General features: G+C 37.3%; 3 protein-coding genes across 11 annotated transcripts; 1 reads left to right on the forward strand and 2 right to left on the reverse strand.

Annotated features, from left to right (window-relative positions):
• Window positions 1–774: 774 nt before the first annotated feature.
• Window positions 775–6,729, reverse strand: LOC117608326 (uncharacterized). Of its 2 annotated transcripts, XM_076692652.1 has the most exons (10): window positions 6,596–6,724; window positions 6,016–6,524; window positions 3,849–5,842; window positions 3,352–3,730; window positions 3,059–3,285; window positions 2,509–2,979; window positions 2,150–2,447; window positions 1,855–2,017; window positions 1,481–1,740; window positions 775–1,370 (listed from the first exon to the last, which is right to left on the reverse strand). In XM_076692652.1, exons 2-10 carry the CDS (start codon window positions 6,113–6,115, stop codon window positions 1,285–1,287), a joined length of 3,978 nt encoding a protein of 1,325 aa, XP_076548767.1. In that variant the 5' UTR covers window positions 6,116–6,524; window positions 6,596–6,724; the 3' UTR covers window positions 775–1,284. The 2 variants fall into 2 exon arrangements, with proteins under 2 accessions (XP_076548767.1, XP_034189163.2); XM_034333272.2 differs by having other exon boundaries at window positions 3,849–5,836; window positions 6,016–6,729.
• Window positions 6,730–7,356: 627 nt separating this feature from the next.
• Window positions 7,357–12,331, reverse strand: LOC117608329 (FYVE, RhoGEF and PH domain-containing protein 4). 5 transcript variants are annotated; one of them, XM_034333286.2, is made up of 9 exons: window positions 12,198–12,331; window positions 11,689–11,730; window positions 11,228–11,370; window positions 10,664–11,110; window positions 9,835–10,556; window positions 9,451–9,656; window positions 8,845–9,210; window positions 8,295–8,746; window positions 7,357–8,174 (listed from the first exon to the last, which is right to left on the reverse strand). In XM_034333286.2, exons 4-9 carry the CDS (start codon window positions 11,107–11,109, stop codon window positions 8,069–8,071), a joined length of 2,298 nt encoding a protein of 765 aa, XP_034189177.2. In that variant the 5' UTR covers window position 11,110; window positions 11,228–11,370; window positions 11,689–11,730; window positions 12,198–12,331; the 3' UTR covers window positions 7,357–8,068. The 5 variants fall into 5 exon arrangements, with proteins under 5 accessions (XP_034189177.2, XP_076548771.1, XP_034189175.2 ...); XM_076692656.1 differs by having other exon boundaries at window positions 11,447–11,730; XM_034333284.2 differs by lacking the exon at window positions 11,689–11,730 and having other exon boundaries at window positions 12,198–12,324.
• A 73-nt stretch (window positions 12,332–12,404) lies between these two features.
• On the forward strand, window positions 12,405–15,892 carry LOC117608337 (uncharacterized). Of its 4 annotated transcripts, none has more exons than XM_034333321.2 (9): window positions 12,405–12,472; window positions 13,124–13,224; window positions 13,331–13,508; window positions 13,698–14,068; window positions 14,328–14,597; window positions 14,727–14,918; window positions 15,000–15,239; window positions 15,328–15,438; window positions 15,601–15,886. In XM_034333321.2, the coding sequence occupies exons 2-9, from the start codon at window positions 13,147–13,149 to the stop codon at window positions 15,697–15,699; spliced, it is 1,539 nt and encodes a 512-aa protein (XP_034189212.2). In that variant the 5' UTR covers window positions 12,405–12,472; window positions 13,124–13,146; the 3' UTR covers window positions 15,700–15,886. The 4 variants fall into 4 exon arrangements, with proteins under 4 accessions (XP_034189212.2, XP_034189215.2, XP_034189211.2 ...); XM_034333320.2 differs by lacking the exon at window positions 12,405–12,472 and having other exon boundaries at window positions 12,499–13,224; window positions 15,601–15,748; window positions 15,855–15,892; XM_034333324.2 differs by lacking the exons at window positions 12,405–12,472; window positions 14,727–14,918 and having other exon boundaries at window positions 12,496–13,224.
• Window positions 15,893–16,095: the final 203 nt, after the last annotated feature.

Here is a 16,095-nt window from a genome sequence, read left to right on the forward strand (position 1 = left end):
AGCTAACGTTTTGGTAACATTGTAAAAACTGTTAGGAAAGAAACTATATATATATATATATATATATATATATATATATATATATATACCAAAGATTAGACTATAAATATATCTTGACAATAATGTTTGTTTCAAGAAGGTAAATGAGCTATTTTTTACCCGACTTGATTGACAAATGTGTGACGAAACGTTTGCACCTTTACATTTAAGTACATACATACGCTGAACACGTGTCGCTCGAGGTAATTTGTACAAAGACGTTTGGCATTGTTTGATTGGGGTATACCTTTCAACTACTTGTAAGCTTCGTAAAGAAACGTGTCAACAAGAATCATACAAACATGGAATATACTAAAGGAAGAACAGGCGGAAAGACGTTATGAAAATCGAATGCGATACGTTCGAAAGGAAAACGTTTGATTATTTTTCATACGGTGCTACTACTACTACTACTGATAATAATAATAATAATAATAATAGAAAATGAAGCTAAAACTAAATGATAAATAAAAGAAAAGAATTTACGCGATAGTAAGATTCGCTCGTTCCGTTCGCCTCGAGTACGTGATATGATCATTTATCGTTTTACAACGATAAAATAAACGGATCAACGTACATTTCAAATGGAAAGGCGATGTAGTTTTATATAATAAAACTAAACGAAACAAAAGGTCAAAGATATATTTTTGTCCTTTTTCTTTCGTCAGATGTTCCTTTAAAAGTTTCAATCACGCGAACGACTACGATCCAAGCCGAATTAAAAACTTCAACACGTAGAAAATATTTGAGTCTGTTTATTGCAAGAGTTTGAACGTCCAAAAATAAGTTTACATCTTGTACAATTTGAAAGACAACCAAAGAAACAGATGCATTGCGGGCGATAATATCTTTCTCCTTCTTCTCGATTCCGTCATCAGCCTACTCCTCGTGGTAGTCGTCGTCGCGCTTGACTCGCCCCTTTCTTCAATGCATTACGAACGTTCATCATAGACATAATTTGAATCACTCTAAACATTGCAAGCGCTGTAATAACAAAATTTTATAAAAGTACGAATCTACTAAGAAACGAACGACCGAACTATCATAGAATCGCGAGTGTAATTTGAACGTGGAACAACGGTTTTTCATGACATGATTCGATTCTATAATTAACACGTGTATCATGTACTTTTTATACGTAAAGTAAAATATATGGTACAAGATTATCATTGTATCGCAAGCCGTAAAATCATAAGCAGTAGGTGATTCAGTCCAACAGAACGATTATACGTGTTCAATATCGTTTTATTGCAACTTTGCTTCTTCTTTAACTTTCCAAAGAATCAACTCCATGCAGGCCATAGCGTCCTCTTTGCTGTCATGTCCACCGACTGCAATATCATTATAAAATCGGTCAATAGCATGCATCGTTTCACGATACGCGCTTTATTCAAAGAAGAAAAATATTACAATTAACGATTGTTAATTATTCTCAACGAACCATCATTTTGAATGAGTTTTCTCAAATATTCGGAACAAAGGTTCTTCAATGCTCTCTTCTGTGGATATCCGTTCTTATGCGGAAACATGACGCTTGTGTCGACCACGGTCTCGTGTAATAACCTTAAAGCTTTGAAATCACTCTCCAGACTGTGACCTACTAATATCGTTTTCTCCGAAAACATTGTTAGTATCGTTGCTTGGACATCTAATAACGTAGTCGCCACATCCTTCATGCTTTCTTCCGTTATCCCAGAAAACCTGTACAATTAACGATGTACGTTATTAACGATGCCATCGAGGCATGTAAGCAAATACATGCACATAAAATAAACATAATACAATATACAGGAAAGACCTGTATATTCTCTTTACCTTGTATTATAATCGATTATAGGATTTTGCGGTTTGACCAACGTTTCGTAGACAACATTGCAATCTTCGTCAATGATCGTTATTCTAGTCAATTCCAATCCCTGTGTCGTATAACACATTTCACAATCGAGCGCGTACACTCCTTGTTCCTCGATCGTTGTACCTTCACGAGTACAAAAGAAAAGAAATGAAATGAAATGAAATGAAATGAAATGAAATGAAATGAAACGAAATGAAAAAGAGGAGGAAAGGTAGAAAAGTAAAATGAAAAAAGGAGAAGCTGACGGTACCGTACCTTTTGGCAAGGTTTTTACATAACCGCGAAGATTTTCGTAATCGGTATAATCCCAAACGTGTGTTTTTGCATCGCAACAACCAGTCGCGGAACCATATTGTTGACAACAACTGTATTTACCCTCTCCTCTGATCGTGAATTTTCTACCCCAATGATATATACAGTTCTGCGATTGCAATGCAAATCCTTGTTTATCGATCATATAAGTTTGACCGCAACGGCAACAAACTCTTTCGTTAGGCACTTTCGACAAGACACTCTGATTTCGAGAATTGATTACATAAACTTTGGCACGGCCCTAAAATTATTAAAATAATTACTAAATTTCTTTCATCGTTCGTTCTTCCTTTCTCTTTTACCTTTTGACCATCCGGATGTGGCCGAGGAAATCCGTTATCTCGAAGTTGCTGTTCCGTCATTATCCATTTCTTCAACATACCGTATAACGCTACTCCCCTAAACTCCGTAACGGATTTCTTTGTCTTGAGAACACTCCAAGAACCCTTTGCTTTTCCAGCAAGTACCGCTTCATGGGATACTATGATGTTACCTGATGTTGTCGCCGCATTATTTTCTGCCGACTGATTCTGATCAACTTCTTTCCTCAATCGGTGCGCGGCGAGCATACAAGAATTTTTATAAACGGCTAACGCTTTACATCTTTCGTGACAAGCGTGTTCTTCTTTAACCGCACGCTGTGCTGCATCCTCGGCATTCGTGTAAATTAACACGCACACGTCGTGCATCATATTCACGTAATACTGACGAACGTTTAAGGGAAATTTTTGAGTAGCCACTTGCAATGGTTCAGGCCGTATTAATTGAGGAACCTAAAATACAAGGAAAAGAAATCTTGACTTGGCAATTTTTCTTTTCTTCAAATTCATTCAAAAACACTTGTTTACTAACCACTTGTGGAACATGCGCGATTCGTACACCACTCTTGGCAGTTTGTGCTGCTGTTTTTTGTGACTCTGTCAATTTCGAAGACACCGGCGTTGCTACTATTGCCGATACCGCCGCCGCCGCCGCCGCCGCCGCCGCCGCCGCTGCCGCTACTACCGCATTTTCTCTCACTTTCTTTTTCTCTATCGCTAGAGACTTTGCGTACGGCACATGAGCAATTCTCACGCGACCTGTCAATTAATATTATCAAAGAAAATCAATGTTATTCCAAAAAACGATTACACGATTAACATTACCATTTCCTCCGTTCAATTTGAGTTCGCTGTTACACGTGGTGGTTGCTGCCGTTTCTACGCAATTACGACGTACATCCTTGATAACGTTATTACTACTACTACTACAGCCGCCGCCACCAGAACTACCTCCCTCGGCTACAGTAGAAATACTTTTTTCTACTACAGCATCTCGCATCAAACGCCACCTTTCGTACATCTTCTGTTGTGGATGTATCACTTTTTTCCCTTGCTGATTAACACCCGTTTGCCTGGTAACACATGTAGCCGCTGAAGGATGCGCCACTCTTTTCCTACCAACCTCTTCGTTTTCTTCCTTTTCGTGCAACGGTAATTCTTTCGATGACTCCATCGGTTTTGGTCGTTCTGGTACTTGATATTCCTTCCAACAATATGCCAAGTATGAATAAAAGCACAGAAACGAATAAATTCTCAATCGATTTCCTACTCTAGTCTACCCTTTTAATCGAACCAATTACAAATTCATCATGCGAAAATACCTGAAATATTTTTAAGCACTCCTCTTGTACATCATGATCTGAATCGGATGTACTAAAAGTTACGTCAATGTCCATGCTCATCATATTATTATCATTGTAATCATTGTTTTCTTCGTCATCATCATCGATCGGGTTCCACCCAGTGTTACCTTCCAACAAACTCACCGATCTATCGACTGAACTTCTTCCTTCCCTGTGTTTTGCATGCCTACGAAATTTCCCACTTGTCTTATCGTCCGATTTCTTATTCCTTTTCGAACGCTTACTTTCATCGTTTCTCTTCTCGATATGTTCCCGCCTTTTCGACGAATCCGAACAATTCTTGGACTCGCGTTCGTTACATTTCTCCGACTCGTGATAATCTTCTCGTTTATCCCTCTTATTAGTTTTATGTCTACTTCCACCCCTTTCGCTTTCTCTTTCTCTTTCTCTCTCCCTCTCCCTCTCCCTCTCTCTCTCTTTACTTCTATGCTTCTTACGATCCTTGTGACTACTTTTATCCTTATCACTCTTTGTACTCCTTGATTCTTTCTCTTTTTCGCGTTCCACGTGACTCTTAGTTTTGCTTTTACTATGAGTCGCTGAACGTGATGTTTCGTACGAATCACGCTTCGAAACTTTATATCGTTTATGAGATTTATCACAATCCTTTTCATCCTTTTCTTTATTTTTATCCCTGCTTTTAAATTCTTTCGAATTTACGCTGCCAACTTTCTCATCCGTATCTACTTTCGGTACTTTTTTCTCTTCGTGTAGCAACGGTTTTCTACCTTCTTTACTCGTTAATTTCACCTGCTTCGGAACGTTACTGTTTCTCAATACTGTTCCATTACAATTTCTCTCCTCGTCGCATTCATTTTCAACCTTTACCTGCGACCACTCTTCGATCACTGCATCGTGACCTTTCTTCCCGTTTAAACAGTCAAATCTCCTAACATTACGATAAAGCTCGTTTTCTTCTACCGATGTACAATTAGCATTTTCAGAATCAATCTTATTTATATTTTCATGGTTATTCTCATCTTCTTCCTCCTCTTCGACATCGTCGTCCTCGTCACCATCATCATCATCATCATTGTCATCGTCGTCGTCGTCGTCGTCGTCGTCGTCGTCGTCGGAAAATTTCGCTTCCAAGTCCATGCAAGAAGTTTGAAACAACTCTTTAGATTGAATCGCAGAAGTAGATTTGGAGAGAACCAGTGATTCGTCAATCGTACCAAAGCCTCTGTTGAATTGCTCTAACGCAGATTCATTCAATCCCTCGACAGTTTTTAACGGCGTCTTTACCCTCTTTGGAACATATTCCTCTCTTCTTTTCTTACACTTTGGATAATACGATTCTCTCAGCTTAAACAGATATTCGTTCGAACTCTCGTCCTTATAGAAATATGCTGGAGCTGAATCTGACTTGTACGTAGGTATGTAACTTTGTGTAGTATCTCGAATTTCAGAATTGACTATCACTGTAGGTTTGTATTTAATTTCACAAGCAGTTTCAATTGATTCACCGGATTCGCAGCTTGTAGCCAACCAAGCTTTTATCCCATCCGGAGAACATTTACGTTTCACTGCCACTCTACTGTCTCTGGTTGGCATGTAAGATACTATTGGTATATGACGTTTCTTTAATTCTGCAATTGGTGTTGGATTGTAAACGCATGGAATTGCTTTACTGACCGACACAGACGTTGACGCGTCTACTCTATTCTCCGTTGTATTAGTTGCTACAGTATCAAAAGTATTGGATGATCCAGGTGTTAAGGTTGGCGTTAGTCCTTCTACGACTTGGGAAACAACATTTTGACAAGAAAATTGATCCGCATTCGTGGCATCTTGATTTGCGAGAACTTTTTTAACAGCTTCCGTTACTAATTTTTGTAAAACATCTGAACCGGACGATACCATCGTACAAGCTTTTGCCTCTTGAACCTGACCCACAGCACCGCTTTCCACCGTCTCGGTTGCTTCCGCGGTAACCCCGACATCTTCTAAAACTCAAAACATCGATATCTCACTGTTTGTAGTTTTTAATCGTTGATACATAAATACATTCCCATGATAAACATTAAACAAAGTAGACTAAAACTTTCGTTCTTTGTTAGAAAAAAATACGAAACACACGTTTCATCGGCAAGAATAAACTCGGGTAACAAAGTATATAACTTACCCCGTTTCGAATGCTTAAAATGACAGTAAGGTCTATCGCAGCTTCCACTTTCGTAAAATGGACAACCGATAGCTTTAAAGTAACCAGTCGAAGGCAACATAACTATTTCATTGTGATTTCTTCTTTCAACCGCTCATTCTTCGAAAAATATTGCATAAAGTCGTGTAAGAACACTAACTTGAACCGTTTCTCTATCAGTTGAATAACATCATTCCGTTTTACATCGAACTGATGTGTATTTAGTCATTATTCCAAACCGATCCGTGAATTTTTGTAAGACGCATCAAACACACGAAACTCGAAATAAATCGAATCCCAAAAACATAGGTTATGTAAATTGGGATCGTACATTTCCCTCTTTGCGATTTGCTGTTCGAATGTATTCATTCTCTTTCTCTCCTACCAGTCATTCCACCCCCGCACAACATATTTCGCTATTTATCCCCGCCACTACCACCTCTGTAATTTACCGTTATTCTTTATTTCCTTTATCTTCTTTCTACCGCCATCTAGCGTAAAAACAATTAATCAGAAAACTCAAGGACAGTCCCTAGAATAATCCCTAGAGACGAGAACACACCTTTCTTCGTTACTGCTAAACAGATTGCAAAGAAATTTCAGGAACGTGTTCAGGAGGCCCTAAAGAATGGTACACTGCTCCTTATTTTACCCAAATCGTCAAAATATTCTCCAACTACCACTTCTCCGGTACTGAAAAGAAAGAGAAGCTCCTCTTATGCATGTATGTATGTATGTATGTATGTACCTATACCGCCGTTCACCAGAGTCCATAACTGCGAAAAGACCAGTTTTCGTTCTTCGCGCTTCTCCAGTGCGCATCTTCGCCCTGATTGGCGATACTCCCAAAAGAAGTGGAAAACGATTAGCAGAGAGCTCGCTGCGTTCCCCCACCATCTTCCAACCTGCGCGTCGCAGTTATGGACTCTAGTGAACTGCGGTATACATACATGCGTACATCTTTTCTCTTTCTCGTCGTACATACAATGGATGCTCGGTCTATACTTACTACGTATGTCTATGCGCGGTACCGAACAATATACCCAGTGCCCTTATATTTAGTATACTCTGTGACCTTAGATGTTATTACTTGCTTTCTTTGTTCTTATTTTTTTTTTCTCCACTCTGTATATGACCACGAAGTTAAAAGTATAAATAGAGGGACTACCTTAGCTTGCGCGAAACAAGTTTGTTCTCTCGTTGAAAGAATAATACTTGGTCATTTCTTTGTTATTTTTCTTCATATGTACATGATACTCGTGTTAAAAAAAAATTCACGCGTCAAAGTCTATCATTATTATTAAAGAATAAGGAATAGCACCGTAGTGATCATTCATGTCACCTCGCTGCATTACCCGTGTCTACCCCCTTAAATCAGTTTCTGTTCGGCCTAATTTTCGATGAAGCGTTGACTGTTTTACCGACGCGGAATTCGAAGTTCGAGCTCCACGAAAATTAAGTTTCTGTTTCCCCTGTAACGCTACTTTCCTTCGGGAAGTCTTCTGTGCTCGATACTGTACATAAATATCAAATCTATTCGCTTTCTTTTAATCTCATTGTCAGTTTGATATCGTTCGTACAAACGGTAACACCATGATACTAGTGAAGTATAAAAAGAGAAAAGATCGTATTATTCTTTCGGCCAATGATGTAGAGTATTGTTGATCGCTACATTTCAGATACCGTACGTGTATGTATGTACTTACGTACATTTTAGATATTTATGAAAAATATATGTGTGTGTGTGTATATATATATATATATATATATTTTTATTTTTTAAATATACTATAACAAAAGGATAGAAAATACAACAAGCGTTTTGACATAGTAGCCAGTATCGAATCGACTACGATATACCAACAACAATTTGCTTATACGTGTATCTGTATACTATATAACATAAGTTAACGTCACTTTTCATTTCATGTAATAGTAATTACCTAGTAACTTATCTCACCGCATTGCAATTTCATATGACTACGGCAGTAAAACATTGATTTACATCACGAATAAAGTCGTACAAATGAACTATTTAACGTTCTTGAACGATTAATTGGCTTTTCTGTGCGTCTTCGTTCTCTATCGTTGCGAATGACGGTAACTCTGCTTTAGTAGCCAATTGCAGAGCGTGAAACCACCTGAAAGTTTTACAACCTTTGAGAAAGATTAAAAAATTTGAAAAAACTCCACACAACAAATAGGCTATGATAAAGTATACAATATATGTATATATAAATGTGCGAAATAACAAAACATACTTCTCTTTATCTTCGTTCGATGATGCTTGCAAATAATAACTTTTCCTAGAATGATGCATTTTAAGGGCTCTAGATCTGTCTTTTGGACTTAAAGGATCCTCTTCGGGTAGATCGGTACCCTCCGTAACAATGAAACCAGGCATAGGAGTTGCTGTCAACGCCATATTTTCAGACTCAGATTTAAAAGTATATAAAACGAAATCGACGTGTAACGCGAACCATCGGCGCATCCAAGGTTTGCTCGGTTGAGTCTTTAACATGAGATATCCAGATATAACGGAAGATGCGTTTGCTGAAACTTGCAATAAACTTGGCACAGGTCCGGACGGAGATGTCGAAGAGGGTGACTTAACGAGCGGTTGCGTTAAAGCGGCATGACACAGACGACAAACTCTCATATTCTTATTATCTTCGAATAATAATTTTTGATTTGAACATTTACTGCAAACAACCTGTGCAACAATAAGTAAAGATGCTGTCAACGCGAAAGAAACAATTTCTATTTATATAATTTTTATACGAACAAGTAAGAACGAGAAAGAATACTTACTATACCGCAAGCTCGACAGTTATGTTTTCTTTTCATTACAGAAAATATTACTTCGCATATCATACATCTAGACACGTCGTCAGTTTTTATGACAAGCGTTTTAACATTTCCAGTTTTTAAACTTGCCTTTCTTTTCATCATTTCTTGCATAGTGTCGAACAATGCATCGAGCCATGCTGCTTTCTCCTCGGCCGCGTGTGTGTACAGTTCGACGCTTTTATCTTTGTCCCTTATATAGAACGTATTTGCAGTTTCTAAATTGTCACCCTCGATTACTTCCAAATTTTCGATCAGGAATTTAGCTCGCAATCGATACAATGGTCCGGGTATCAATCTTATCGAACAGAGTAACAATAAATCGCTAAACTGGAAATCAGAAGTATGGAAAAAAATAAAAAAAATTAAAAAAAAAGAGAAAAAAAAAAGAAAAGAAGAAAAGAAATGTTTAATGATCAAAGTCGGATAAAGATAATGATAGCATTGGAAATAATTAACTGCATCAGCGTATAATAATTAAGTACGCGCATTTAATGTGTATGTACGGATATGTATTGTATATCGCGAACGAATCAATAAATGTATAACGCCATTTAGTTTTACACGTACCAGAAATAACTGTCTTTCCTGATGATCACCGCTTCTTGCTGAAATCTTAACGATACGCCCCTCTTTTACTAGTTCCCGTGTAGCACTGACTAGATCCGTTGTATCGTATATACTTTCTTGTATCTCAAGAAGCTTTTTAAATTTATCAATCTTCTTCATTGCTTCGTTCGTGTGATTTGCAGCAGTAGATACTAATTCCAATGCCTCTACGAGAAAGAAAGCCATGTCTGTTCGTTTGATTCTACGATTATTATCGTCGCCAACTACGGACGTCTATTTAAACGTGCCCCGTTCAATAGACGTTTAAATAGAATCCGATCCTCCCTAGTTGCGCATTACATTATGCGGAAGTAATTCATCGAATCGAACTCGAAAGATCCTTACTTTTAGTATCCTCGTAATCGGCACTTTCTTCCGTGAGATTTCTCAAGTAATCTTTTAGAAGAAGCTCGTATCTCGGTAATCTTTGTATAGGGCTGAGCATATGATGAGGCAAGGATAATTTGGCACATTCATCCAATTTTTGAATCTCGTTGATGATCGCAGCAAATCTGGCGACTTTAGTTTGTAAAGATTGTATCAAGTTCATGGCATAGTCAAAATTTTTTACATATTCCGTGTACATTTTGAGAAACGGTGCAAAATTTTTCATTATATCTCCAATTCGAGGATCCGATTCCCAATTTTCCATTCTCTCTTCGAGTTGCGGCAACAGAAAATCATGATGAAACTTATAAATCGATTTGATATTAGAGAACATGTGTTGAACCGTTTCTGGGGGAAACATTGGGTGCGCTCTATTCTCCTGATCGACTTTAAATTGAAATACTTGATCGATCAATCGCAAAACATTAACGTAATTCTTTTCCGTCGCCAATAATTCTTCGGCAACTTGACGCGCCTTCTTTCTTTTCGAATCTAAACAACTGATACTGTTATTACTTGACTTTAATTTCACCGGCGAATCGTCGTCGGTATGGTCCACGATTAATACCGAATCCGCTTCCAAAGATTTTCCTCCATCCGACTCTTCTTCGCTTTCCGATTCACTTATCGCGTACGACTCCACTTCGTATTGACGAGAATTTCTTTCCGTGGCTAAATATCTACGTACATACATATAATAAACCGCCATTTAGACCACTATCTCTTTAAGTCTCTTTAATCAATGATGATGATTATGGCACCAACCGTTGGCTGCCAACTAACTTACCTACTGTTTCTATATTCTAACACACCGTGTGATACTCGAAGAAACGATACTTCCAACGAATTCTCTTCATTCTCCTCGATACTAACACGCTCCGTCGAACTTTCGGCCGACATAACAAACGGCCGAAACCGTGAGAAACCCCCAAAAGAGGCAATTTTACGAAACGAATGCCCATTGTAATTTCCCTGTTTTTTATCACCTGCTATCGTATCAGAACAATTAGAAGGAATATCCATACAAGCTTCATCTCGTTGCTCTGTCAACTCATTTACACCAGATTCTTTCTTTGCTACATCACTCTCCAATTCTGTGTAAAAGGTACTATTCGATGTTTGAGTCTTCGAAGTAAACATTTTAACCCTTTTGCTAAGGTCTGTTCTGTCGTTAAACTTTGAAAATGGTTTTGTTATCCAAAATGAAACATCTATCGATTGATCTTGCTGCATCCTAAATGTGAATTCATTAATCGATCATAAAGCATCATCATAAAAGTTTACCATTTTTAATGCAAATTTATATATATATATATATATATATATATATAAATCAGGTTAAATTAACTACCTGTTTGCAATGTAATTGTTTTGTCCAATAAATACATTATTCGTTATGTTAACCAATAGTAATTCCAATCAGTAGCAATCGAGTTTCAATATCGGGGATTATCTGTTCACTGAAGTATTTGCATCGTTTCACCTTGGTGTATACTGAAATTTATATAATTACTATATTTCGTTTGACCTTTATTTACGATTGAATCAAAAGAGAACTGCTGCACCTTACCAATCACGGTTTATCAACAATAAGTGAACGAAACAAAAGAAATGAATAAAACGCATCTAAAGTTTTCAATTTTAACTGCCTTTGATCTGTTTACACCTTACTTAGAGCCTAACACAGTATCATACATATTGCAATTAGCCATATTTCATAACGATACAAACCCCACCTATAGTCCCATATACATACATACATATGTATACATACATAGTTACAAAACATTTTGCATTCTTACCCTCGAGTACCTAACTAACTTGTGCACATTTGTGAAATTTTTCTGAGCGATTCTGTAAACGTTGAAAATGACAAGGTGTCATTTATGTAAATAGATAGGTTAAAGTTAACCAATGATAACGGCGCTTTAGCGAACACGGAGGTATCGTTCAAAAATGCGTCGTCGCGGTCGCGGATTCGGATGAAAATGCTTACCGACCGTCTTCTACTAAACACTTATTTATATATACATATACATTATCGTTTGGGAACAGTATACGGTCAAAAAAGAAGGAGAAAAGTATTTGAAAAATATCGAGATCGTACAAAAATAAATCAAGTATAAACGAAAAGCTATTTAAAATGTGTGGCTGTTGAAACTATACGAACGTACTACAACGATACGAACTTGATAGAAATCTCAAAGCGAAGGTTATAATTACACATCTTTTAGAAAAAAAAAACCTCGTGGTGCATCGATTCGATGTAATATTTTTCTTCTGTAATACAATTTTCGTACTATATTATTTGATATACATACATCACTTGTGAAGAAATTTCGCGGGTAATATTTCCCAAGATTCTTTGGTATCGAATCGTGAAGACTGCGCGAAACACTGAAAATTGAATTTGCCATACGAAGAAGAAAGATATAAAAGGAAAGCAAAGGAAGAAACAAAAAACATTCAAATTTTATTCGATTTTATTATACCGTGTTGTACATACATACATACATACATACATATATTACCAGACTGTTTCCAATTAATATACAATATATGTGATTAATGTCTATTTGGATCGGCAAAGAAAATGGCAAGTTTACTTACGCTCCTTTCGTTTTATACGCCGACTATTTACTCATTATTTCCGCACTTACCGATCCAACCACTACCGTTTCTAACCGCTGTCGTTATATACCGTAGTTCATCAGAGTCCATAACTGCGAAAAGACCAGTTTTCGTTCTTCGCGCTTCTCCAGTACGCATCTTCGCTCTGATTGGCGATACTCCCAAACGAAGTGGAAAGCGATTAGCAGAGAGCTCGCTGCGTTCCCCCACCATCTTCCAACCTGCGCGTCGCAGTTATGGACTCTGGTCTGGTGAACTGCGGTATACATACATGATATACATATCCATATGCACCCTACGACGTACGAATATAAAATTGTTACGAATCTATTTCACGCGTTTCATATTATATGATTATTACGAAAAGAATTCTACATGATAAATCAATGGATCTGTTTCACGTATATGTGTTGTGAAAGGTTCGCAGAGAAAAGCGAATTTGCCGATGCAAATAACCTATATTATAGTGCAATCACGCGCGAACCTTCGATGCATTGTAAACGAATCGTTGATGATCCTTATTTTAAGACGGATGTTTATCTGCGGACACGGAATTAACAGAGAAAATAATGACGTGGATCATCGACGATCATCGCGAAACGTTGTTTGTTCGCAGCTCTGGATTTATAACGAAATACTATGTCGACACACGCCGCAGAACTTTCGAATTGTATCGTGACTCGAGGTATCGAAAGCATGCCTGACGAGACACAGCAGGTAGTTGTACAGAAATATAATTCCTTTAATTCTGAATCGCGCGTATCGTCTACTTTTATTCACGTTTAATTTTCCATTTTATCATCATTTTATCATCATTTTATAGAGCAATCGTACGGATATATTGGAGTGTCTGTCGGTTCTAATTAACGAAAACAACACTGGGAATGACAGAACAGAAGATCTAATGTTGGACAAACAACTGTTGGATGGTGCAACGTTAACAGCTGTAACACTAGCCGATGGAACCGAAGCATTCGTTGCAAATAATTTCAATGAAAATGGTTAGAGATTAATCTGTAAAAGAGGGACGCGTGCACAGTGTTATTTGTATCAATGCCAAAACGGGTGTCATCGTATCATAACATCATGCATGATTTACAGCTTTGCCGCAATGTTGATAAGGTTAATCTAGCATTTCTTTTAGAATTTCCGCATCTGTTATTAACATTATCAATATCTTTGATTCCCAGAGGTTCACTCAAAAGGACAAACGACGTTGGAAATACAAAGCGGAGATACTATATTATTACGAGAGGTATCAGAGTTTACAGAAGATAAACCGTTTCGTTTCGAATTAGATCCGGCAGCTTTGGTTCAAGCTCATAGCGCTACCATAGAAAATGTTGAAAACACTTATCCACGAGTGGAGTTTATCGATGGTACCGCTTACATGGTGACAGGCCACGTTGACGTTAGTAAAGATTTATGGGAAATCGAGAATGGTAAATTGAAGAAAAAGGACTCTAAGATATTATTAAATAAATTGTCCACATCAAGGATCAGGCATCCTTGTCCAAGGGAAGGATGTTCAAAAGTTTACAGTACGCCTCATCATCTCAAGGTAAGCTCATTTTTCTTCTTCTTCTTCTTCTTCTTCTTCTTCTTCTTCTTCTTCTTTTATATTATATTGTAGATAAAAAAGAAAATGGATAGTTTTGGCCTGTGTCTTCAAGTAAAATTTCCTTTTCAATTTTATTCTCTGTAACGTACATACGTGTTATCGAACACACGAATCAATGAAAAATAGTCGGTCAGGCCTGAACTAACAACAATACCGAAAGGTTACGATCATTTTGTTAAGAACAGTCTTGTTAAATCAGGTGCACGAACGATCTCATACTGGTCAACGACCATACAGATGTACGCATCCCAAATGTAAAAAGAATTTCTCGACAGGATATAGTTTGAAAGCACATTTGCGTACGCATACCGGAGAAAAGCCGTACAAGTGTCCAACCGAAGCATGCGATAAGAGTTTTAAGACTTCCGGAGATTTGTTGAAACACGTTCGGACACATACCGGGGAACGTCCTTTTTTGTGCCCATTCGACGGTTGCGGGCGCTCTTTTACCACTAGTAATATTAGAAAGGTAAAAATAAAAAAAAAAGTAACAGAAAAAAAAAAAAAAAAGGAAAGAAAATTAGAAAAATAAAATTCTACTGTTGTATAGGTAATTAACACCTGTTAATTATACGCATCTGTCCCTTGTGTACAACAGGTTCACGTTAGAACGCATACCGGCGAACGACCGTACAAGTGTACCCAACCTAAATGCGGGAAAGCTTTTGCCAGCGCGACAAACTATAAGAATCATATACGAATTCATTCAGGCGAGAAACCTTATGTCTGTTCTATCGAAAATTGTGGAAGGAGATTTACAGAATATTCTAGTCTATATAAACATCATCTTGTCGGTGTCGACTCTGGGATTATGACGATAATGCGTATCGTTACCGCGGTGTCAAGCTTTATACGTTCTATTATTTTTTAGGTTCACACACAACAACGACCGTTCGAATGTAAAGTTTGCTTAAGGAGATACAGGCAAAACAGCACCCTTATAATGCATAAAAGAACGGCTCATGCGTTAGTCGACCACGAGGACAACGTCGACCACGAGGACAACGTTGATCCGTTCTGTCAAGAATCTGTTCAAGAGTCTTCTATTCGGAATAACGATAAGCGAAAGACGAACATTGAACGGGAAAGCGGCAATAGTCCGCCGTTAAAGGTGCCCGTCCAACTATCTTTCGTTACAAACACCTTTGAACGACATTATTGTTGAAAAAATTCCCTCTTACCCTTCCGTATGATTAAAGATTACAGAGAAAGACGGACAGATTCATATTTCCAAAGCGGTCGATGATGTAAACGAGAACGAAACGCAAATTCTATTGGTCGGTGATCCTTCGCAAATCGCAGCGTTACATGTTGGTTAATTTTTTTTGTTTTTTCCATTTCCCTTTGATTTATCTACGTGTTCTTTTCTCTATATCTTTCTGTATTTTCCTGTAAATAATCAAATAAAATATAATAACAGGATCGATCGATACAGTAAGTTTGAACTTTTGTTGTGTGTTTTGTGTTTGCAGAAGATCGAGATGAACAGTGAATTCGACGAGACTGGAATTGATACTTCGTTCGAAGAATTAAACATAAAAATCGAAGACATAGAACTAGGATGGAATTGATATGCTTTTAAAAAACGCATTATAATCAAACACACTAAACGTTCAGAGGGTAGTAGTTGCTTCTTTACGCGCGACCTATTATCGTTGCGCGTTCTTTCTTTCTTTTTTCTTTTTAAATATAATTTTATAACTATATCGGCACAATTTGATTACAGCATTGCAGATTAAGGCTAACTTTAGGTCTATCAAATTAATTTGTTTCGCTTGTCGATACAAAGATATCATTCTAATTTATTCACTGTTATGAAAATATGTGTCCTGAAGAAACATTTTATAATTACTATCTAGTAAATAAATTAAACTGTAATTTTCGATCGGTGTTTTTGAAGGTATCGTATCGAATAGTACACTCATTGGATATTTTCGATCTTTTATTTTACATTTTTCTATATTTAT

Source organism: Osmia lignaria, chromosome 15 (genome assembly GCF_051020975.1).
Source record: "Osmia lignaria lignaria isolate PbOS001 chromosome 15, iyOsmLign1, whole genome shotgun sequence".
Lineage (NCBI taxonomy): Eukaryota > Metazoa > Arthropoda > Insecta > Hymenoptera > Megachilidae > Osmia > Osmia lignaria.

Excerpts from the sequence above, each read along its gene's own strand:
- LOC117608326 (XM_076692652.1), bottom strand. The coding sequence starts at position 6,115 with ATGTTGCCTTCGACTGGTTACTTTAAAGCTATCGGTTGTCCATTTTAC. Across the intron at positions 3,731-3,848 it reads AGTGCTTAAAAATATTTCAG|GAATATCAAGTACCAGAACG; the intron begins GTATTTTCGCAT and ends TATTGTTGGAAG. Across the intron at positions 1,741-1,854 it reads ATAATCGATTATAATACAAG|GTTTTCTGGGATAACGGAAG; the intron begins GTAAAGAGAATA and ends TTAATTGTACAG.
- LOC117608329 (XM_034333286.2), bottom strand. The coding sequence starts at position 11,109 with ATGCAGCAAGATCAATCGATAGATGTTTCATTTTGGATAACAAAACCA. Across the intron at positions 10,557-10,663 it reads TTAGAATATAGAAACAGTAG|ATATTTAGCCACGGAAAGAA; the intron begins GTAAGTTAGTTG and ends GTATGTACGTAG. Across the intron at positions 8,747-8,844 it reads ACTGTCGAGCTTGCGGTATA|GTTGTTTGCAGTAAATGTTC; the intron begins GTAAGTATTCTT and ends ATTGTTGCACAG.
- LOC117608337 (XM_034333321.2), top strand. The coding sequence starts at position 13,147 with ATGTCGACACACGCCGCAGAACTTTCGAATTGTATCGTGACTCGAGGT. Across the intron at positions 13,509-13,697 it reads AAATAATTTCAATGAAAATG|AGGTTCACTCAAAAGGACAA; the intron begins GTTAGAGATTAA and ends TTTGATTCCCAG. Across the intron at positions 14,919-14,999 it reads GTCTATATAAACATCATCTT|GTTCACACACAACAACGACC; the intron begins GTCGGTGTCGAC and ends ATTATTTTTTAG.